Genomic DNA, 24,586 nt, shown 5'->3' on the forward strand with positions numbered 1-24,586 from the left:
CTATTGGGATCAGAGGTAAAAAATAGTGTCGTTTCCAGATCCCAGTACACTTTTTTGACCTCTGATCCCAGTAAAAAGCCTGTAACTTTTTATTTTACTCCTTTCCCGCTTAGCGGAGAGTGTGGCGTTGTAGAGGAGGTCTCCCCGTCAGACCAGCTGGCACGAAGAGACGTTTTTTTGTCCAGCATCCAATTTGTAAAGGCCACGCACTCCAGTGAACAGCATTTATCCATTTAGATATATTTTAAAGTTATTATTGATTTTATGTTTTTACAAAGAAACATAATGTGTGTTGTAGAGCATCGTTTAAATGTGTTTTAATCGTTTAGATGTGTTTTAGTGTGCAAATAAACAGTTTTTCAATGGATTCAGTTTACTCTAGAGGATACTCTTATTTTGAAGAGATCGTCCACCGGAAGTCTTATATTCGCTGGCTTAGATTCGCCAAAAAAACACTGGTCTCACAACCAACTGGTTGGATCAGGCTAGCTTAGCCAGCTAGCTAATGACATTACATTAAACACATTATAATATAATAATAATAACAGCACACAGTACACTTTTTACTAGTTGTTTATATTTATGCCACCTCCCTTATTGTCTAGGGCCCTCTCTCTGCCTGCCGACGGGACACACGCACAGGCTGAGAGCAGGACATTTTGTTCTGTAACCATATAGCATAATACAGTCAGGCAAATATTCTGCCACAACAACATATAGAGCTCCTTTTTCATTTCACAGGAGGAAACAACATGTCCTGCACTTGTAGAACAGCAGCGACCAGGCTGTATTCAACCTCCAGAAAAGGTACGTGAGTCTGTGTGCACTTTTACTGTTTACTTATCATGACATGTAGAGTAGACCAATATTATAATCCTTACATTTAAAGCCACGATTCAACAACCAACACACCCACTTTGGACATGCATGTGTTTAAGTCAATCCTAGCATACATAGTCGTAATAAATGACAACAATAGCAATGATAAATACTGATGATCGTTATGAATAATAGTGTAATAAGCATACTTTGATTTATTATTATTATTATTTAGCTGCTGTGGTTGTATTATGTTTTATTTAACCCTGCACTGTCTAGTAGGCTAAACACCAAAGTAGTTCATCCTCACAATGGAGCTTCATTGATGACTTTGGTGGTTATACTCAAAGCCTCATATACTATATAAGACAAATAAGTTAAATAACATAAATAAATTAATATAAAATATATAAATATGTAATTTAGTTTTTGGAGTACATTGTGCATTTGTACATTTGTGCATTGTTTTTATGTTACTAGAACGGCCCTGCATGCATTATCGATTAAATAATGTATTCTGCAATTACAGTAATGAATAGCCTATAGAGTAGAGAGGTCATGCAGAACATGTAATCAGTCACTGATGTGACATGTTGACCTACATGTCTGAATGGTGTGGCTGACACAGGCAGCGGCATAACTATTAGAACAATGATGAAGACATCCAAATTATATGAAATAATAATGCATACAGAATGTTGTTAAACTTGTTACAAGTACCATACATCAGAAATCAGCTTATTTTTAAAGAAGCCAACACAGGGCGCCTGTGGAATCTAAAATAAGAGCAATTCATGTTTACCTATATACCTATGTGCTGTATTCACTGTTGCTGCAATATAATACAGTTTGTTTTTTTAGTTTGAAGCTGAACCCATATTCATAGCTATGCAAGTCTTTGGCATAATAATTGAGGCATGACATTTTTTTATCGCACAGCCACATAAACAAACAAACAATTAATTAATTAATTATTAATTAATTAGTAAATGTTAAATTGAACTGTAAATCAAATTTTACCTATCATTTTATAATAGACTTTTGGGGCAAGTGGGCATGACCTGGCTTTGGGCAAGTAGAACATGACCTGGCTGTACTTGCCCGGTGTTGAGGCACGCTGTCTGAGCACGGAAGTAGTGTTTTTTTCACCACCAAGTTCATTCAAACCTTTATTTATTAGGTTTTCCCTCATTTGCCGTGTCGTCGAGATACGGTACAACATAATACAACATTTTCAAAGCAATAAACAAAAACAACAAAACAGAACGGCAACATTTCCTCATTGTGTGATCTAATACAAATACAAATAAAAACAGACACTTGGGGGTAAGTCTGCAATCAAAGATTTAAATTGACCGTATGTAATGGGAGAGCAGATCTTTAATTTAAGCTGTAAGTCATTCCATGTGGTTGAGGCACTAAAACAAAAGGTTGTTTTCCCCAGTTCTGTGTTTACATTTGGGACCTTTAGTGTGAGCCAGTGACTGGAGCATGTCCTATATGTTACAGAGCTTTAATATACAACGGTAATGTTTATTTCGCCTGTCGGCCAAGGAAGGCCAGCCCACTCTGTCATACAGGACGCAGTGATGAGTTCTATGAGGTTCACCAGATATAAATCGCAGAGTGATAAACCCACGGTTGGGTCGCGGACCAATTCTTATGGGTCAAAGAAATAAAATGTCAAAGAAATTCCATAAATTATCAAACAAATGTTTAAGATGTAGTGAAAAAAATAGCTTATTGCGACACGTTGTGAGCTCTGCTATTTTCCCTAGTTTGGGTCCCGGGGTCCGGAGACATAACATTTGGTTCACGGGCTAAAAAGTTTATGAACCACTGCTATAGAGTAAAAGCAAAAACCAAGAGTACATTGAATGGCGTCCGTCCGGTCAGTCATTATAGTACAGTACAAGCATGGGTTGACATGACATTAGGTAATGATAAATAAGACTGCTGGACTCGGGTTACACTGAGTGTTCTATACATTATGTAAGTGGGGTGGGCAGAGAGACCGCACACAGTTCCCACAGGAGGTGGACTAGGTGTGGAAACGCAGTGAATATCCTGGTGATGTTAGAGTATACAGGGGATACATTAAAACAACAACCACACTGCAGTGCAATATGCTGGTTATGTTAGAGTGGGGGTATACGTTATTATAACAGCAACCTCAATGCATTGACTATGCCGGGGTTTAGAGCGAATAATGCGCTATAACAGCAACCACATTCATCCTACTCTCGTCATAGGAACTAGGAAGTGTACCATGGGTGGTGGTGATAATAAGTTTAACCTGCTCTGTGGCCTTGCGGTCAGAGTGTCTGGGGGGCATACGTTAGTCCGACGACGTACCAATAGTGCCCCCTGTTCATCCCCCGGCCAGTGTCTCAGTCCCGCCCCCTTTCATGACGACGACAGGCCCATAGACGTTTCAAAAAGTATTTATTTAAAGACCTTTTTTTTTTGCCTTGGACAAAACCAACTCTTGCTGTGACAAATCATGACAATAAACACAACGTTTTGGGCCGATCAAATAATTGGAAGGAAAAAAAACGGCAGGTTACAACACTTTTTGTTTCGTTTTTCTTCTTTCTAATTATTTGATCGCCCCAAAACAAGAGCTGGCTTTGTCCGAGGCTTAAATGTCTTTGAAACGTCTATGGGAAACATGAATGGGGAATTCTCTTCCTGGCCTGTCGTTGTCATGTCTAGGGGGTGTACTGCACTTCACGCTACAGAAACAGGAGATAGGCTCCGGCTTCCCCTATGGGCCTCATGGCTCGGCGTAGGTGGAAACTCGACCCAGGCTCAATGATTACATAATCGCCACTGCAGTTAGTGCCTAAAAAAATAGCAGATCTTCAAGGTTACAAGGTTTTCTTTTATGTACAGCAGTGGTTCCCAAAGTGTGAACCACTCTCCTCTTCCAGTTGATCTTGGTGTTCATCATTCTCTGATGTTTTATAATATATATTATGTTGTATATTGTATATTATGAATAATAATATAATGTATATTATGTTTTTTTTATTCTCTTGCCAGGTATCTCTTCTTCACGATTTCATCTGACCATTTTAAGTAGAGCGGGGAAAGCTGAAGTACCGCTGACCACCAGGAGAGTGCCGGTGAGATCCTTCTCAGAAACGTCCGTATATTTTTCGTCAAGAGACGTCAAAGATGGTGCCGACGGTGGCAAGGTATGTTTGTTTCATTCAAATGAATTAACCCATTTTGGACTGAGGTCGTTTCAAAAAATGTCTTCTAACAGTTTTCTGAAATACCAATGTTTCTATGTCAGTGGTGCTCAACCTTTTTCAGGTCAATGAATTATATGCATTTGGCCGCGGACCCCCCATCTGAACATGTTTTTCCAGGGACCCTCCCCAGAAGCAAAGAAAGAATATATATTCAAAGATATGCACCACATTCTCACGATCTTTCAAAAATAGCAGACCTACAAGCTCGTAGCGCGGCACTTGGTGCCGTGCTATGAGCTTGTAGATCTGCTATCTATTTTTCAATAGCTGAAGTATAACATAATGCTTAAAACACGAAAAGGGGTTCTCGCCCAAAATCGGTTAAATATGTACAATATGCAATAGTGCAGCACAAGTAATCGGAGAAAAAAAAGATTGCGATCTAGATTATGCGATCTCATTTCTAAATTTGAGCAAGAATGGCGCAGCACTAGTACTTGTCTGTCCAGTTCATTTTAGTTACTCTGTTTTTGCTACAAGAGAAAGAGACTTTAAGAGAGGTTTAAGTCGAGCACTTTGATGTTGTCCGTTTAAAGTTGGCTCCAGGTGACACATTTCGAATGTAGTGGGGAAAAAAGGGGTGCAACAGGCGTACGACAGCTCAAGACCAGACGTGAGTTTTGGCGTGGCGTACTTCAAAGTTCAATGTCACGCTGGAATGATAAATGCCAAAAATTGCGGTGATTTCGGCGTACGCCCATTTTTGGGTGTAAATCGCGTTGATAAATGAGGGCCAAAGAGTGTACAAATGGAACCAAATGGACCCTTACGGCTCTGTGACTCTGAGAGTGTACAAATGGAACCAAATGGACCCTTACAGCTCTGTGACCCTGAGAGTGTAACACATGGAACCAAATGGACCCTTACGGCTCTGTGAGTCTGAGAGTGTACAAATGGAACCAAATGGACCCTTACGGCTCTGTGACTCTGAGAGTGTACACATGGAACCAAATGGACCCTTACAGCTCTGTGACTCTGAGAGTGTACACATGGAACCAAATGGACCCTTACAGCTCTGTGACTGAGAGTGTACACATGGAACCAAATGGACCCCTAACAGCTCTGTAACTCTGACAGTGTACGCATTAGGTTCCATTTGTACACAGCTAGTTCCATTTTTACATTCTCAAGAGTTCTGGTGTCTGAAATTAAACGGTTTGAGAACCGCTGGTATTGTAATCATAATACCAGCTCTGACAGTGAGAGGAAATCCGGAAACGGTTCCAATCTAAGTGTGGATCCGGGTCTTCCTGTCCTTCCGGTTCCGAAAGACACAAAATGTCTACATTTTCATGACCGTTTTCTGAAAATAAAACCTTAACGTTTCTATAATCAGTGATGCTCAAACTATTTCATGTCAAGGACCCCCCACATCTGTATTTAGCTGCAGACCCCCATCTGAAAATATGGGCACCCCCTCAGAAGCAAATATTTGAGTTACAAACGTTCGCTGTGAAAGAATCAAATATATTCAAAGGTTTGCACCGACATTTAATGCTTAATGTGGTTAAATGCTAGATGCGTTCCAGGTCTTAATGGGTTCAAACCGTCATTGTGTTTCCTTGTTTCAAATTGCAGAAATCGGGCGGCGAGTCGGGGAAGCGAGGAGGGTCCGGTGGCAGCCAGCTTCGCTGTCCTAAATGTGGAGACGCCTGCATACGAGTGGAGACCTTTGTGTGTGAGTCATTAAATAGGTCAAAGCTCACAGGTGTGCAGGGACTCACTGACCTAGTTTCTCTACAGAATGACTCACACCTGAGATTTATCTCTCTCTCTTTCTCTCCGTCCCCCTCTCTCTCTATCTCTCTCTCTCTCTCTCTCTCTCTCTCTCTCTCTCTCTCTCTCTCTCTCTCTCTCTCTCTCTCCCCCCCCCCCCAGCCTCCACTCGCTTTGTAAAATGTGAGAAGTGTCACCATTTCTTCGTGGTCCTGTCGGAGACCGACTCCAAGAAGAGTATCAACAAAGAGCAGGAGTCGGCGAACGAAGCGGTCAAGTTTGCCTTTCAGCAGAAACCTCCTCCTCCTCCTAAAAAGGTACAGAAAGAAACCTTATCATCGTACATCGTCATGACGTAACAATTTGACACATATGACTTAAATTCTCCATCCATTGTCAATGGGAATTTAATTTAAAGTTTGCGTAGGACGAAAATCTACACTAATAGCTGAATATAGGAGGGGCTAGCGCCCATCAAAAATAAATCATGTACAACCTCATGGTAATTATTAGGTAATTAGCGGTAAGTGATGTTGAACTTTGGTAGAACCGTGGTCCAGATATTTTTTATCAGGTAAACCATTGAGAGCATGCTCTCTTTTGCAAGGACGCCCTGAGTACAATCCCATATACAAAAAAAGAAACAACAACAACAATAACAAATAAGGTAAAATATACAAAAAACAGGTACAGTCGCTATGTGTTGCATCCTCAAGCAGTGCCTTAAAATGACTCTATTGTAGTTCATATTGTTGATCACTGTGGCCGGAGGCTAAGCCACCAATAGCAGGCTCTGGGGCGCCTGTATCTCCATAGACATAGAAAGGTAGACGCCTCCTTCGGCTCAAGGTAGATGCCTCCTTCGGCTCAAGGTAGATGCCTCCTTCGGCTCTGGGGCGTCTGTATCTCACAGATATGGCTGGCCAGGGGAGGCAGTTTAGAGAGTGTTCTTTGTGACACGGGGAGAACAACATGCAAACTCCAACATGCAAACTCCACACATAAGGGCCCTTTCGCCAACCCCACCCAGGGTATGGGCACTGATGACCAGTGTTGTCAAGTAACTTAAGTAATATACTACTTTCAGTAATATTATTATTTTTTTCCAGTAATATGTAACTTAACTAGTTACTTTCACATTTTGAGTAATAATATTACATTTACTTTTTTCCAAAAGTAATATTATTACTATTTTCACGAGCCTTGGTGGAACTGTGGGTTTGAGTGTTTATTTATAATGGTAGACTGGGTTGGGGTGGAGTTGCTTTGCAGACTGCTGATCCGCTCTAGATCTAGACTCTAGAGCGGATACGGAAACGATGCACACTCGTCGGTACGTATGTGTGAAGTATCGGATGCAGAAGGGCGGGCCTTAAACCGTCCGGAACACGGAACAACAACCTAAACTAGTGTGTGTAACTCGTTAGACTGCACTGTTAGAGAGAAGAGACGTAAACAAACTAAGCATGGAGGAGGTGGAGGAGACAGAGACACCGGCACAACAAAGCGTTATAACATTCAATACTTGGAAGTATTCGCATTATTTTGAGTATGTCCGCGATCGAGACGAGATGAACATTATTGTCCGCTGCAAGTTGTGCAAAGGGAAGAAGCTATATTCCACGTCGAAAAAAATCGACTTCAAATATGTGTACAAATGGACCCATCATCATGTGTACACTATACAGTATACCTTTTAGAGTTAAATAAACACTGCAGAATAGGGGACAGAATAGGACTTTTGGGGACAAACTATGCAATTACTGCAGGCGAGAGAAAAAAGTAATAAGTAAAGTAATAAGTAACTAGTTACTTTTCTCAGGGAGTAATAAGTAGTGTAACTTTATTCCTTTTTTTTTCAAGTAATAAGTAATAAGTAGTATATTACTGTTAAAGTAATATTTTGACAACACTGCTGATGACGCGGAGCAGAGAGCACGCCCCCAGCGCCCACAATGTCCCCAGCGGGAATCAAACCCAGGACCTTCTAGCTGTGAGGCGACAGCACTACCGACTACACCACCGTGCCCCCCACAAACATTTCTACTGATACTCTCTCTCTCTCTCCAATCTCCATGTGTCCAAACACGTTCAACACATGACCCAAAACGAGGTAGATTTTACTTGAATAACAACAAGTCCTGTTTCTCTTTCCAGCCTGCCTATTTCACCACCTGGTAATTGCACATCGTTGTCATCGTACCAAAACTCAAAACGTGTTGCGTCTGTGTTTGTTTATGTGCGATGAGAGAGCAACTATTCATGTCCAGATAGCTGTACGGTCCAAGGTTCTACCAAAGATAAACATCACTTTAAGATTACACTTCTTTTACTCAGTAGAATACCACCATGTGCTTTTTGATACCAATGAAAGTGGATGCAACTGAAACATGCGCTAACCCAGGGGTGGGTCAACTTTGAATTTGAGAGGGCCACTATATTTCCACATTCACTCCAGAGGGCCACATTGCACATACTGTTGTAGCAAAAACAGCAGATATACAAGCTTGTAGATCTGCTATTTTTGCTATATTTGAATTGATTTTTTTTTTAATATATATTTTATATTGGAAACCTGAACAGTAACATTTTTATTTAATTTCAAATGCAGTTAGTTATACTTATGTTAACTTTATGAACTTAAATGCAAATACATTGGACATAAAAAATACATTTTAATACTAGTCATTAAGCTACTAATAAAGCGGGTCATGTTTGCATTTTTGGAATTGTAACAGCTGAAAGAAATAATATATCAGTATCCTGAGGGCCGCATTAACCCATTTAGACCGTAGGACGTGTGGAGCCGTCATAGCTAATCCAACCGATGGATTGCGAGGATGTGTACACACGTCAGAGCGCATTTTCATTGACATCAAATGAAAGAAAAATATTCAGATATTTTTGGGGGGTTGGCCTCTCCTTCTGCACCATACTCCTTGCTGTTCGTGCTTGCGCGCTGCTGTTCACTTCCCTGTTTACCGCTAGGAAAAATAAAGAGGAAGGTGCACGGAAGTGCGGCCCGGTCTCCTGCGGGAGGTTTGCACATGTGCAGTGTGTTTTTAGCAGAGGTGCTAGATAGAAAGCTCATAACTTGTGATGTAAATAATGAGATTTCAAAATTGTGACTTTTCAAGTTATTATTATTATTATAACGTTGTCTTCCAGATCTACGCCTACCTCGACAAATACATCATCGGACAGTCTTATGCAAAGAAAGTGATGGCGGTGGCCGTTTACAATCACTACAAACGCATCTACAACAACCTTCCTGCTACCGGGGCCAAGCAGCCGGCGGAGACAGAGAAACAGGCCTCCCTGACTCCCCGAGGTGGGTGATATTATCGCAAACAAAACGTATCAAACTTAACTATAAACAGTTTTAGACAGACAGAGGGCCCTATTATGCGTGTCTTAAGTACCAGGTCTTGTTAACAGGAAGTTAACATTTTTATGAAAAAATAAAACCACATGAATTTTGGTGAAGCTCCATATTGTCTGAATCAACTTTGTTTGTGTTTGTTTACGTACTAAAAGAGTGACTTTGAGAGCCGTTTTAGCATACAATGTAAATCAATGAGGAGCATATTTTGAATTATCAATTCTGATCACTGGAACATTTTTTTTTATTTCTTGTCCACATGTGGAGTTACATCATGGCAAGGTAACTACACAACTCAAACCTAAAAAAAGTAATAAGTAGTAAGTAATAAGACCTGGTACTTAAGACATGCATAATAGGGCCCAGAGAGTCTAACAAAATGGTGGCAAGCACTGCTTATAACGGTTCTTGTTAACCTAACTTCTAGTTATTTAAATGCTAGACTGGAATATCCAATTGCCACTCAACACAGACGCGTTTTGGCGCACAGGCCCTTCGTCAGTGTCGGAAATTCCAACACTGACGAAGGCCTGCGGGCCGAAACGCGTCTGTGTGTTTGGTTTGACTGCTAACTGCTGATCCTACCATTATTCTGATGCTGCTGATCCTATCATTATTGTAAGATAGCGGTGCCCAAAAGGTAGATTGTGATCTACCAGTAGGTTTGCAGGTAGACCACATGACATGCCCCTAAAACTATATATCATTTAAAATAAAATCTATTTATGGCATCAGCCACTTGAATTAACCCATTTTGACCTAGGGACGATTCTACAAATTCCTTCTAAATCCTGACAGTTTTCTGAAAAACCCTATGTTTCCATGTCAGTGGTTCTCAAACATTTTCATGTCAAGGACCCCCAAAAATATATGTAATTGGCTGCCGACCCCCATCTGAAAATATGTTGTCCAAGGACCCCCCAGAAGCAAATATTTGAGTTAAAAACGTTTGCTCTGAAAGAATATATATTCAAAGATTTGTGCCACATTTTCAGGAATTTTCAAAAATAGCAGATCTACAAAGCTCGTAGCGCAGCACTCGGTGCCGCAAGCTTGTAGATCTTATTTTTCAATAGCTAAAGTACAATATAGCAAAATGCTTAAAACACCAAAAGGGGTTCCCGTCCAGAATGGGTGACTTGATTGAGTGACGTGAAAAAGTTTCTTTATTTCAACTGGTGAAGACGTCCTGGAAATGACGTAAAGATCATCCCCACATGGGCTGTGATCTGGCCTAGTCCTGAACGTTATCATCATAACGTCATCATGACATCATTTGGCTTGCTGGGTTGGCATTGGTACAGCAAGCATGCCCCCCCGTTGAAACGAGATAAGATCAGTCCATCGGCCCGTTTAAAATGCTTAAAGTGAACCTCAATGGGATTCAGCAGTTGATGCGCTAAGTTTGAACATAGTTAACTCTAGTCAACGCTAATGTACACAAAGGGTGAAACCTTGCCATTTAGCCCATGGCATTCCAGTGTCATACTGTAGTAACCTGCTATGATGTTATATTGACTCAGCATGTAACCAAACACTTCCAAGAGACTGGAAGAAAGGTTTTTTTATTTATAGAAAGCGCTTGGTGACAGCAAGTCAGTCAGTGCTGTTTGTTATGTATAGGGTTCCAAAAAGTAGGTCAACCTGGTCCTATAGCATGGGTTGATGTTCTGTAGTAGTTACTGGGTAAAAACAAATACTGGATGCAGTTATACTGAGTAAGACTACAGTCTGCAAGTGAGACAGTCTAAAAGGCAGTGTTTTTGGCAGCAAATTTAGATTTTAGTTTTATATTAGTCATAGTCTCTTGAATAGTTTTCATTTAGTTTTAGTCACATTTTAGTCACCTGGAATGTTTTAGATTTAGTCGACTAAATCTACAGTCATTTAGTCAAACAAAATGTATTTTGGTGGGCCTGGATGCCGTCATAATGACTGTTTTTTTCACTTGCTGAAAATAGCCGATCTACAAGCCCACAACGCGTCGCAGCACGACGCGTTGTGGGCTTGTAGACGATGTGGGCTTGTAGACGATGTGGGCTTGTAGACGATGCTTGTTGACGAAATTGTCAATATATTTAGTCTTGGTTTTAGCTTAGTTTCCATTTAGTTTCCATTTTGTTTACGTCAGTGAAAAAAGGTAGTCAACGAACATCAACACGAAATTGATGAAATCAACACTGTAGGCATTTAGCAGATACTCTTAAGCCAGAGCGTCATCAAGAACCCCTGGCCTCCTTACCTTCAACCCTGCAGGATCTCACAGCCTGGATCCTAATTCTCACCATTGGCTCACAAGCAGATTCCATCATTGACATTATTACATGATAATGCCAGCAGAAACATTGCTTTACTGTTTTATTTATTTTCTTTAAGCAGATGCTAGGCTTATATTTACGCCTAAAACCAAATACACCTAAAATTACTCCAGAGTAGACGGGCTCAAGACCCAAAAAGAGAAATTAGACACATTTTGCCCGGGACCCAAACTATAATGAAGTTGTGGAAATTATCACAATTTTGAAAAATGTTGTATGTTGTAATTGGATGAAATATATGATGATATTTTTTTAATTCCCTTCAATTATTATTATTATTTTTTTAATGTAGTGAACGGGGAAAAAAACGATTTTTATTCACGGCCCATAAAGTTATTGGTCCGTCCGTGACCCCAACATGGATTGTTTGGTGAAAACTAAAATGTTTTGTTTTTTTTCCACAGAGCTACTGCAGATCGCTGGGCTCAATCCCCATGGGAACGCGCTGGGCGCCTCATCACAGCAGACCAATCAGCAGCCTCCCCAGGAGAAGAGGGGCGGAGACGTCTTAGACTCAAACCCCACCCACATCAAACTAGAGAAGAGCAACATCGTCCTGCTGGGGCCAACCGGCTCAGGTGAGGAACCCATTAAGACCTGCAACGCATCTGTGTAACCTTATAGCTTTTAGCCAGGCTGTCAGTGGATCAGGGGTAGAGTGGCCGGTAGAGCAGCTGGATGGGGAATCGTGAGGTTCCCGGTTTGATCCCTGTGGGCTCTTCCAGAGTTACTGTCGAAGTGTCCTTGAGCAAGACTCTGAACCCCTAATTGCTCCCGATGAGCTTGCACATCTGCTATTTTTGAAAAATCGTGAAATTGCAAGTGCACATCTTTGAATATATATATCCTTTCACAGCAAATGCTTTTTAACTGACATCTTTGCTTCTGGGGGGGGGGGGGGGGGGGTCTCTGGAACAACAATATTTTCAGATGGGGGTCGGCGGCCAATTACATATCATTTTTGGGGTCCTTGACATGAAATAGTTTGAGAACCACTGATATAGAAACATCATAATGATTTAGAAGAGTGTAGAATCCGGTCTCAATGGGTTAAATATGAATACAGAAGACCTTAGCTGTATGTATGCCACTGTATCATGGTCTAATTACAGTAATGACAAGTTGAACTGTTAAGTCTACATTTGTTTTATTTTATTCAACATTTATTTCACCATGCAAAAGAGACTTTAGTCTCAATGTGTTTTTTTACAAGTGTGAACTGGCCAAGAGAAGAGACAAGATAATGTTACACAACTTTGCCAGTAAAAGAACACTATACAGGACGACATTTATGACAGACAAATAACATTTGTAAATTGTAGGCACAGTACACCCACTACCTATGAAGCTCAAGGAGAAACAGGAAAGTTTAATAAATTGACCAATAAAAAAAAAACTAATATAAACACTAGGCAACAATGTTTGCTACTAGACTAATATAAGACTAGAGCAACAACATTTTCTACACGTCAAAGAAGGAACAGTGTCTGTGAAATGTGCCCATGGCAATCCTTTTAAAACTCACTAGTGGAATCACAGAAGTCTGTAGGTCATTCCATGACCAGGAGCCAGTTGCACCACCTCACACTAAGTTCAAACATAGTTATAAGTAAGGCTGTCAAAAATTATCGCGTTAACGGTGTTAATCAATTGCGTTAATTCATTGCGTTAAAATATGTGACGCAATTAACGCATGCACAGTGTTCCCCTTAACGTGTGCCTGTGCGCGCTCAACGCCCAGCTCAGGAACGTCCCACGCATAACAAATCTGTCACGATTGAACATCACCAGAGGCCTAGCGAATGGCAGGCCTAGCGAATGGTAGGCCTAGCGAATGCTCACATCACTTCATATACAGTAGTACTAAATGCATTAGAAAACAAAAAACATAAAACAAACAAATCCACTATATGTGATTTATCTTTCCATTTCCACAACAATATACAGGAAAACATGGCATATTTTGGACATAGTTCTAATGGTGATTAATCGTGATTAATTCTTTTTTAAGCTGTGATTAATGTGATTAAAAATTCAAATCATTTGACAGCCCTAGTTATAAGTCAAGACTTTTGGCCATTTAAGCTATAACTAGGCTACGTTTTTCTTCCCCCCAGCCTCAAATCTGATTGTGGGTATGACATAGCGTAGCCAAGCATTTGATCTTGTCCCTAATTCATATCAAATGTTATGTAATGCAGCAGCTTGTCTGTGGCAAATGCCATAATCATATCAGCAGGTTACAAGAGAATAATCGCAACTGAGTTATCAGTATGACTAGTTTACTTTAATTTCTCAAATTATACAGGAGCAGGGACGTGCAGAGAGTGTTAGAGAGGCAGGGGCTGAAATCCCGTAAGAGGGCACTTTTGGACAGAAAATAGCAGATCTACAAGCTCACAAGAGAGCTTGTAGATCAGCAATTTTTCGGGGGGCAACCGAGCACTCTTTAGCTAGTGGAGATGCGGTGTAACGACATGGATTTCAAAACAAATTTGTTCAATGCAAAATACTGTGTTCAAGTTCAGGAGACTGAATGCTGCCTTCCGGAATGGCATGGAAAGGAGGGGCATGTGCATTTCTTTAACCATAGTAAATGCTGCATTCAGGGTCTGGAAAGGGCAGTTGTTTTACAGACGGGTAAAAGGGCAGGGGCTGAAGCCCCCTTTGATGTCTATGTGTGCACGTCCCTGTGTACAGGAGCTCATGTTGTCAACTACGTAGAACTGAACCGAATCTAATCCAGCCAGTCTGACGTCACCAGACTGTCAGTCACTACCCGTGACTCTTCCAGTAAACCTGTTGTGAGAACTGGTTAAGCAGCACGCCCTGGCCCGATGTCACAAACAACACACGTACACTTTCACAACACCCGAGAGTTTATCTGGGGGCACTGGGTTAATATGGAAGCTGAACAGGCTCAAAATTATTTGTATCCGTAAAATCTGATTTGTACTTGTGGCAATTCATAACTACAAATGTTCATATTTCAGTTACAAATCTGAAAAGGAGACTCAGTGGTTCTCAAACATTCTCATGTCAAGGACCCCCCTCTGAAAATGTTGTTCCAGGGACCCCCCCAGAAGCAAAGATATGAGTTAAAAACGTTCACTCGTTTAAATTCAATTCATTAAATTCAAAGATATCCACCGCATTTTCACGATTTTTCAATAGCCAAAGTATAACATAATGCTTAAAACACTAAAATGGGTCAAGCACTTAAACCCCATTATAATTAATTGGCCGCAGTCCTCTAAGGGTCCATATACTGTCATATAGGTCTAATTAACTCACGCTTGCATGGAGGTTGCTTTGAGACAATGTCTTGCGAGCTTGTACAGTAGATCTTATATTTTCTCAGAATGGTTGTGCCCCAGAATGGGGACAGTGGGGTTCATGGTTAACCCAATTTAGGCGGGAACCCCTTTTGGTGTTTGTAGCATTATGTTATGCTTTAGCTATTGAAAAATAGCAGATCTACAAGCTCATAGCGCGGCACCGAGTGCCGTGCTACGAGCTTGTAGGTCTGCTATTTTTGAAAAATCGTGAAAATGTGGCACAAATCTTTGAATTCTTTCAGAGAACGTTTTTAACTCAACTCTTTGCTTCTGAGGGGTCCCTGGAACAACATATTTTCAGATGGGGGTTGGTGGCCAATTACATATAATTTCTGGGGTCCTTGACATGAAATATGGAGCACCACTGACAGAAAACTCGACGTCGAGCCTAAATGGGTTAAAGAAAAACAAATACTAATAATGATATCAACGTTGCAGGCAAAACTCTCATCGCTCAGACGCTGGCCAAATGCCTAGACGTGCCCTTTGCCATCTGTGACTGCACCACGCTAACCCAGGCAGGCTACGTGGGAGAGGACATCGAGTCTGTCATCGCAAAACTCCTCCAAGATGCCAACTTCTCTGTGGAGAAAGCACAACAAGGTACAGGATGTACAGCATTCATTTGTTTTGAAAGATTTATTTTTGGGCTTTATTGGATAGTGTACAGTATGGTGACAGGAAATGGGGAGAGAGATGGTTGGGTTGACACGCGGCAAAGGTCGTCGGGATTGGGAGTCGAACCCGCGACACGCCGTCAGGCTGGCTTAGCAGCCTAGGTGCTCCGACTGCTACACTAGTGTTGTTTTTGGCAGCAAATTTTTATTTTACTTTTAGTTTTCATTTAGTTTCAGTCACATTTTAGTCACCTGGAATGTTAGTGTTAGTCTAGTTTTAGTCGACTAAATATCATAAGATTTTAGTCGACTAAAATGTATTTTGGTGGGCGTTGATGCTGTCATAATGGCTAATTTTACACGCGTTGTAAGCTTGTAGATCTGCTATTTTCAGCAAGTCGACCCAATAAATACAGACTGACAACGGGGGACTACTGTCACTCTGTTTTATTGTGGGTGTGTGTGTGTGTGTGTGTGTGTGTGTGTGTGTGTGTGTGTGTGTGTGTGTGTGTGTGTGTGTGTGTGTGTGTGTGTGTGTGTGTGTGTGTGTGTGTGTGTGTGTGTGTGTGTGTGTGTGTGTGTGTGTGTGTGTGTGTGTGTGTGTGTGTGTGTGTGTGTGTGTGTGTGTGTGTGTGTGTGTGTGTGTGTGTGTGTGTGTGTGAACAAAACCTTTAAGTGCTTAATGAAGTTCATGCTCGTTCCTGGCAGGCATCGTGTTTCTGGACGAAGTCGACAAGATCGGCAGTGTTCCTGGAATCCACCAGCTGAGGGACGTGGGTGGAGAGGGAGTACAGCAGGTCTGTATACTCACTGGAGTAGAGGGACGTGGGTGGAGAGGGAGTACAGCAGGTCTGTATACTCACTGGAGTAGAAGGACGTGGGTGGAGAGGGAGTACAGCAGGTCTGTATACTCACTGGAGTAGAGGGACGTGGGTGGAGAGGGAGTACAGCAGGTCTGTATACTCACTGGAGTAGAGGGACATGGGTGGAGAGGGAGTACAGCAGGTCTGTATACTCACTGGAGTAGAGGGACATGGGTGGAGAGGGAGTACAGCAGGTCTGTATACTCACTGGAGTAGAGGGACGTGGGTGGAGAGGGAGTACAGCATGTCTGTATACTCACTGGAGTAGAGGGATGTGGGTGGAGAGGGAGTACAGCAGGTCTGTATACTCACTGGAGTAGAGGGACGTGGGTGGAGAGGGAGTACAGCAGGTCTGTATACTGAGGGACGTGGGTGGAGAGGGAGTACAGCAGGTCTGTATACTCACTGGAGTAGAAGGACGTGGGTGGAGAGGGAGTACAGCAGGTCTGTATACTCACTGGAGTAGAGGGACGTGGGTGGAGAGGGAGTACAGCAGGTCTGTATACTCACTGGAGTAAACTTTTTGCTGTGGCAATTATTCAAATTTGTGATTTTGGTTGTGATCCTAGATCTTCATCAGGCAATATTTTGCCTGATGTGGAGCTCTATAGAAACAATACAATTAAGTAAGTCATGTGGAGCTCTAGAAACAATACAATTAAGTAAGTCATGTGGAGCTCTAGAAACAATACAATTAAGTAAGTCATGTGGAGCTCTATAAACAATACAATTAAGTAAGTCATGTGGAGCTCTAGAAACAATACAATTAAGTAAGTCATGTGGAGCTCTAGAAACAATAAAATAAAGTAAGTCATGTGGAGCTCTAGAAACAAGTGTGCGTCAGAGGGGAAGGACCCTCTCCTTGATGTTTGCCTTGAGGTCCAGCATAAATACAGGCAAGAGAAGTGCACACACACAGGGCTGGACTCGGTCAAAACAATTCGGCCCTGACATTCGACCCACCCAGGGATCCAGACAAACTTTTTCACAGGTAGCACTGGTGACACATACCTTTTCATTTTTGAGCACTTGGAAAAGTGCTATAAAAATGCAATTCATTATTATTACCCGACTAAATGAGGAGGGGAGAGGCTGGGCGCTTCTGTTGATACAGCGTTGCGATCCCTGCACGTTTTGTGATTTTGGCTGTCGTGGTGCTTCCTTAATGACTGAACCTTAAACACTGTCGACCCATTAACAAGTTTTGTTCTGCCTCCAACGGACGGGCCACATTGCTTGCAATAAACACACAGCGCTAAAACGGCATTGCGAGGTCGCAGGGATTTGTTATTGAGCTCCTAAAACATGGATGTTGTTCTGTATGATCACCTCAATCTGAGCTTCAATTTGGAGAAAAACGCAACTATAGATCGTTGCTAAAGATGAGGACGGAAGGGGAAATATTGAATGACGTTACAACACGGAAGTAAAGCGTTGCCCGGCGACGGAGAACCAAGACGCCAAGAACTGCTAAATGAGTTAACTAATAGGCCTATCTCACAGCCCGCTTTTCACGCCCACTTCCGGTAAATAGTGGTGTCATTAACATTAGCATTTACACGTTTTTTTTCTCTGGAGAATCTAAGTACATTTTCTAATGTAAAAATGTGACAGACCAATATTATTATGAAGCAAACAAGATGGTAAATCAGCTCGAACAGATAGAACAAACCTTACCTTGAGAAAACAAAAGTTGTAGACTTCTTAAATTACCTCTGTTAACATGTAGCGTCTATGGAGTGACGTCACGCTATCACCACTAACCCCGAAAGGGGGCGTATTAAGGGGGGCGGGGAAATTCTGTGAGATAGGCTTATTTAGACCTAAGGCCGATTCTTCAAAAATTGGTTCTAAATCCTAACAGTTTTCTGAAAACCCTCTGTTCCTATGTCAGTGGTGCTCAACCTTTTTCACGTCAAGGACCCCCAGAATTATCTGTATTTGGCCACGGACCCCCATCTGAAAATATGTAGTTCCATGGACCCCCCCAGAAGCAAAGAAAAACGTTCGCTCTGAAAGTATATTCAAAGATTTTTAAGTGCCGCGTTATAAGCTTGTAGAGCTGCCATTCTTCAATAGCTAGAGTATTAAAAATGTATCTTTGAAAAACAAAGAAAAGGTCGTCCCGTACACTGTCAGACACTTGCCAAAATGTTGCTCTTTATTAGGTCGACGTTTCGGTCGCTTATTTAGACCTTCATAATCAGGACAGACAAATAATATATGCTCTATTGCCCCACGCACCTGTCACCAGCCTTTTGAGGTGTGCAGCATCAGCATTTGGCTAAAAATAGCTAAAGTATAACATAATGCTTAAAACACCAAAAGGGGTTCCCGTCCAGAATGGGTTAATGTCATGCTGGCAGTCAGGAACATTCCTGGATCATCCTGGATTACATCATGTTTCATTCCAGGGACTCCTGAAACTCCTGGAAGGCACGGTGGTCAGCGTTCCCGAGAAGAACTCCAGGAAGCTCCGAGGAGAGATGGTCCAAGTAGACACCACCAACATCCTGTTCGTAGCGTCCGGGGCCTTTAACGGACTGGACAGGATCATCAGCAGGAGGAAAAACGAGAAGGTGAATTATATACAGTATGTACTGTATGTGGGTCATTCTACGAAAACATGCCATTTTGTGTCCCTCAGAACAAAACAATTTGTAAATATGAATTAAAAAAAAAGACAAAATTATAAAAATCTTAATTTAGTTTCCTTTTCATAACAAGAAAAGAACAATAAAGTTTGTGTTTTATTGTTTTATAGGGAAATTTGCACACTTTAAAAATGCATGGCCTTGGATTTATGCATAAATGGCCTGTCCCTCTGCATGATTGTTCAACTTTGACTAGATATTGAGCCCAAAAAATGTTAATGATCTTAAAAAAATCAAATCAAACTTTGGTCGATCAGTCGTTTTTAACCCATTTTGGGGACGGGAACCCCTTTTGGTGTTCTAAGCATTATGTTATACTTTAGCTATTGAAAAATAGCAGATCTACAAGCTCATAGCGCGGCACCGAGTGCCGCGCTATGAGCTTGTAGGTCTGCTATTTTTGAAAATTCATGAAAATGTAGTGCAAATCATTGAATATATATTCTTTCAGAGCGAACGTTTTTAACTCAAATCTTTGCTTCTGCAAAGATTCTGCCTGGAACAACATATTTTCAGATGGTGGTCCGGCAGCCAAATACATAATAATCGTGGGGGTCCTTGACAACGACTGACATAGAAACATAGGGTTTTTCAGAAAACTGTCAGGATTTAGAAGGCATTTGTAGAATCGTCCTCAGGTCTTAATGGGAGTAAATGTGCTTCATAAATCAGTTTGATTTGATTTAGATTTTTTTATTTCATTTCCTTTTTCCCAGTACTTGGGTTTCGGCGCTCCACCGGGCATGGGCCAGGGCCGGCGGGCCGCCGCCAACCTCTCCAGCAGCGCCGGAGAGCAGGAAGCGGTGCAGGAGATCGAGGAGAAGGACCGCCTGCTCAGACACGTGGAGGCCCGGGACCTCATCGACTTCGGCATGATCCCGGAGTTCGTGGGCCGTCTGCCCGTGGTGGTGCCGCTGCACAGCCTGGACGAGGACTCGCTGGTCCGCATCCTGACCGAGCCACGCAACGCCCTGGTGCCTCAGTACCAGGCCCTCTTCAATATGGACAAGGTAATGCATGCACACTTTACCACTTTAACCCATTTTGACCTGACATCGAAATTTAAATCATGACAGTTTTCTGAAATACCTATGTTTCTATATCAGTGGTGCTCAATATTTCATGTCAAGGACCCCCAGAATTATCTGTATTTGGCCGTGGACCCCCATCTGAAAATATGTTGTTCCAGGGACCCCCTCGGAAACAACGATTTGAGTAAAACGTTCGCTCTGAAAGAATACATTTTCAAAGATTTGCGCCACGTTTTTACGATTTTTCAAAAATAGCAGACCTACAAGCTTATTAGCTTGTAGATCTGCTATTTTTCAATAGCTAAAGCAGAACAGAATGCTTAAAACACCAAAAGGGGTTCCTGCCCGAAATGGGTTAACCCATTTTGACCTGAGGCCCATTCTAAAAAAACGTCTTCTAACCCCCAGAATTATCTGTATTTGGCTTCAGACCTCCATCTGAAAATGTTCCAGGGACCCTCCAGAAGCAAAGATTTGAGTTAAAAACGTTCGCTCTGAAAGAATATATATTCAAAGATTTGCACCACATTTTCATGATTTTTCAAAAATAGCAGATCTAAAAAAAAAACATGACTCGGGTGGTCCGCAATTCTCCCGTGATAGGATTGCTTATCCCTGAGCTAACTTCCATAACTTTTCTCCTTGAATAAGTCACCTCACTTTCAAATACCTGTGGCAAATGACTGGACAGAGACTGAAACAATGGTGGCAGTTCAGAATAGCTTCATGAGTAACACTCATGCCTTCGTTCAGTAAATATAGCATCCCTGTGTTGTCTTTTAGTGTGAATTGATCATCACTCCTGAAGCCTTGAGGTCCATTGCAAAGATGGCTTTGGAAAGAAAGACCGGCGCTCGCGGTCTGAGATCTATCATGGTGAGGAAGACGTTAATTTGTCCTTAAAAAATAAATGTTAACTGTAGACACAGGCCATGTTGGAAATATAAAATGCTAACTGTAGACACAGGCCATGTTGGAAATATTAATTGCTAACTGTAGACACTGGCCATGTTGGAACTATTAAATGGATTGTTGTTCAACAGGAGAAGCTGCTGCTCGATCCGATGTTTGACGTTCCACACTCCGACATCATGGCTGTAGAACTTAACAAAGACGCTATCGAAGGGAAATCGTTGCCCAGATACGTCAAGTAAGTATACTTAATGTCTTCAATTGACAGTGATTTAAACATAAGTCAAGTTATCGCTTCACAGCTTCAATTTGACCTGAAAAGCATGCTCTATAGTGTTTTTGTTTAGTGTCTGTGTGGCCAGTTGGTCCATCAGTCCGGTCTGGTCGCAGTTTATTGGATTATGTGCTTGTTTTCTTATTATTTGGTTGTATGTGTAGACTTAAAACTGTTTTTTATTATATTTTTATTTTTTTAATTCTCCAGAGCACCAGTGAAAGAACCTCTAGAAGAAGAGTACGACTCTGGCGTTGAAGAGGAAAGTTGGCCGAGGCAGGCGGATGTAGCCAAAAACTGATGGGGTGAAAATACCCCCCCCTAGAATTTCTACTGAATAAGCTATTGACGTTTTATTTGGGAAAAAACAGATCATTATGTATGGACCCATTTTCAAAATTTGAAAACTTGGAATTCAGAGGCCAGGCCTGATAGCAGTAAGGAGCATTTAATCCTGTTTATTAAGACTTATTTTTCCACGTGATTGTAGAATTGAGTCTCTCGCCCATCAAGCGACACAGCGGAATGTCGTCAATAATGTTTGTATCGGACTGCCTTTTATGCTGTCTGTCTGTCAGAGGAACCATTCCTTTATGTCACTGATTTATTAATAATAATAACAAACGTTAACAAAGACCTTTTTGTATTTTCTAAACGTTTTGCTGCTTAGGGGTGGATTTTAAATATTCTACACAGAATACACATGCAGTGCCACACACACACACACACACACACACACACAGGTGCGGTTTAACATAAAGTAATATTGTTTGCATCCTGGATACCAAGCAATATGGCATCTTTGTCTTTCTTTTTTATTGACGTTCTGACAGATTGTAGTATACAATTTGTGCAGAACCATCCATTTTTAACATGAAAAACAAAGAATGGCAAGTACCACACAATATACAGACATTACGTTAGACAACAAATAAAATAAAATAAGGCAAGATAAAATAGTCAAATATAAAGTACACCACCAGTTTTACATGATTGCATATTCCAGACAGGAGTCTTTAGAGCCCAAACTCGGGCACTCCTTACAACAAAACAGTTTTAAGGCCAACCGCACCAATGCAACTCCTTGCAACAAAACAGTTTTATGGTGAACCACACCAATGCAACTCCTTGCAACTGCCATTGGGGATAATGGTTGCAAGGAGTTGCGTGCCGAATTATTAATGTGAAGACGTAAAGTCCAGACCACACCATACTGTTCAATAATGTACATTGAGGCTCGGTCTAGAGAGTTCCACTGCTCAATATGGCATCTTGAAGCTTGCTTTCATCTGTGTTAAAGCCATAATATGGTGTTCTATAAGAATTGGATGAAGGATGGCTAGCTATTTTCTTTTCTTAGAATCATCCCGTAGCATATGCCTGGTGCATTCTGACCATGTTCGTATCAAAGAGTGTTATTTCTGTTTTGTGAGCATAACTGGATCAGTTATCCAAAATCCACATCTTGCTGAGATTTTCTTTTTACAAGGGACAATTCATCCAGAGATCAGATCATTTTGATTATGTATATGAGCTGTATATAATCTTTAAGTTGCCGTAACAAAAGTGCCACCGACATAACAACCAACCCTGACTGTAAAAAAGTACAGGTAAATTAACCAGCAATTTGCAATCAAAAAACCATGAAGATCAGTGTGATTGTGAACCCTTTCACCTCTGGAACGCAGCAGTTGGGGAAAACGTGTAGTATTGTCATTACATTTGGGACCTTTCTTAGTAGGTCCAAAAAGTCTTTACTACTGTATAGTTTCTGTATTGTGCAAGATGTCTTGATTGACTTAGAAGGAAAAACACCTTATATTAAACATTGTGTGTTCTGTTGAATGAACTGATAATAAGACAGAGGATCATCAATAAGTTAGTCAGTCAACACAAACGGCTTTTCCTCAGTGATTTGTTTTCGTAGACAATCTGAATTCTCTGCTACTTTTGGACACCTTGAAGCACCAATGCTACTGTCCTAATGGAAAGGTCACTGTGTGGCAGATGACATGAAAAATGTTTTCATGTAGCAACTATGAAAATCGTTAAGGCAACTAATGAGGTGTTCATTGATATTTCCCAGTAAATGTATCTAAAAATGATTTCCTGAGTAATGAAACTGAAAAACCACCATGAAGCATGTCTTTTGAAACTGAGGTAAAGTTGGAAACTAGTCTTTCCAGTTGATTCATAGTTCAGTTTCATTCTTCTTTTTTTCAATTCAAAGATGGACAATGCATTTGGGTTTATTATTATTATACCTGTTTCTAATATAAAGTGCTGTGAGAAGAACATGAATCTTAAGACGTCTTTCTTCAGAATGCATTGCAACGATTACTTTTCTAGACACTGAAACTTATCAGCAGTGGTTTTCAACCCTTTTCATATCAAGGTCCATTATTTATTGGGCATCTGAGCCACGGACCACCATTTGATGACATTTAGCCTCTCAGACCCAAAACTAGAATATTTTGTTATTGTTGCATTCGATTTTGTCCACATTTCCATGCTGTATTGATGTTAGTTTTGGGTCTGATCTCTCATCAGCTGGTGGTCCGTGGCTCAAATGCCGAATAAATAATGGACCTGAACTGTACTTTCGGTGTTGTCGTCCCCCTGCAAACTTTTAATAAAGTAATCAATCAATCAATCAATCAATCCCTTGATATGAAAAGGGTTGAAAACCACTAGTCATCGTACAGCATGTGGATTCTCTCTTTTAACCCAGAGGAGGGCAGTGTTGTGTCAGAAATGTGTTTAGCGCACAGGAAGAGAAGAGAAGAGGAACGTTGTGCTAAACGAAGGTATTTTTTTTTAGCCTGGTTAATAAACCAGACCGAATCAGCCGTTGGCAAAAAAAAGTTGCCTACCAGCGGATTTCGGTCTGGCGAGGCTCAGTAGCACGCCTCTTTCCTACAATCGAGAACAGGTCGGACCAATCGGGACACGGTATGCAATATGGGCGGGCTTTGGTACAGTGACGTTCAATGCTTGAGACCTTTGACTGACAGTAGCTCTGACCAATTGCGTCAAAGAGAAAATGTTTGAACACGCCCCACGGGAAATGAAATCCAAGTGGAGCCAGCCCAGACTGATATACCGCGACAGTGTTGTGTGATATTAGTCTGGCTTATTAGCCAGGCTAATTTTTTTTGCCCTGACTTCTTTACTGTAAGGAATAAGGATCCACACCGATCACAACACAACAGTACTGCAGGCTGTGTCTTTCGGGAGTTAGTTGACCCGAGTGGAATAGAAGAGAGTGGCGACACGCTTTGATCTCGCCGCAAAGCGGGTGCATGGGCTATAGTTCCAAACATGACCTGATGAAGATCGGATAGATCGAAACGTTGTCAGACTTTTCAATAAAGAACGTCTTTTCTTATACCTATGGTGTGC

General features: G+C 41.4%; 1 protein-coding gene across 1 annotated transcript; it reads left to right on the forward strand.

Annotated features, from left to right (window-relative positions):
- Positions 1-453: 453 nt before the first annotated feature.
- clpxa (caseinolytic mitochondrial matrix peptidase chaperone subunit Xa) lies at positions 454-23,479 on the forward strand. The gene is made up of 13 exons (XM_079496160.1): positions 454-807; positions 3,865-4,019; positions 5,658-5,757; positions 5,958-6,112; positions 8,964-9,126; positions 11,900-12,073; positions 15,272-15,436; positions 16,159-16,247; positions 18,728-18,892; positions 19,684-19,977; positions 20,782-20,874; positions 21,042-21,148; positions 21,395-23,479. The coding sequence occupies exons 1-13, from the start codon at positions 753-755 to the stop codon at positions 21,483-21,485; spliced, it is 1,806 nt and encodes a 601-aa protein (XP_079352286.1). The 5' UTR covers positions 454-752; the 3' UTR covers positions 21,486-23,479.
- Positions 23,480-24,586: the final 1,107 nt, after the last annotated feature.

The sequence above is a fragment of the Electrona antarctica genome, assembly GCF_951216825.1.
Source record: "Electrona antarctica genome assembly, chromosome: 3".
Lineage (NCBI taxonomy): Eukaryota > Metazoa > Chordata > Actinopteri > Myctophiformes > Myctophidae > Electrona > Electrona antarctica.

Excerpts from the sequence above, each read along its gene's own strand:
- clpxa (XM_079496160.1), top strand. The coding sequence starts at position 753 with ATGTCCTGCACTTGTAGAACAGCAGCGACCAGGCTGTATTCAACCTCC. Across the intron at positions 15,437-16,158 it reads TGTGGAGAAAGCACAACAAG|GCATCGTGTTTCTGGACGAA; the intron begins GTACAGGATGTA and ends CGTTCCTGGCAG. Across the intron at positions 19,978-20,781 it reads CCCTCTTCAATATGGACAAG|TGTGAATTGATCATCACTCC; the intron begins GTAATGCATGCA and ends GTTGTCTTTTAG.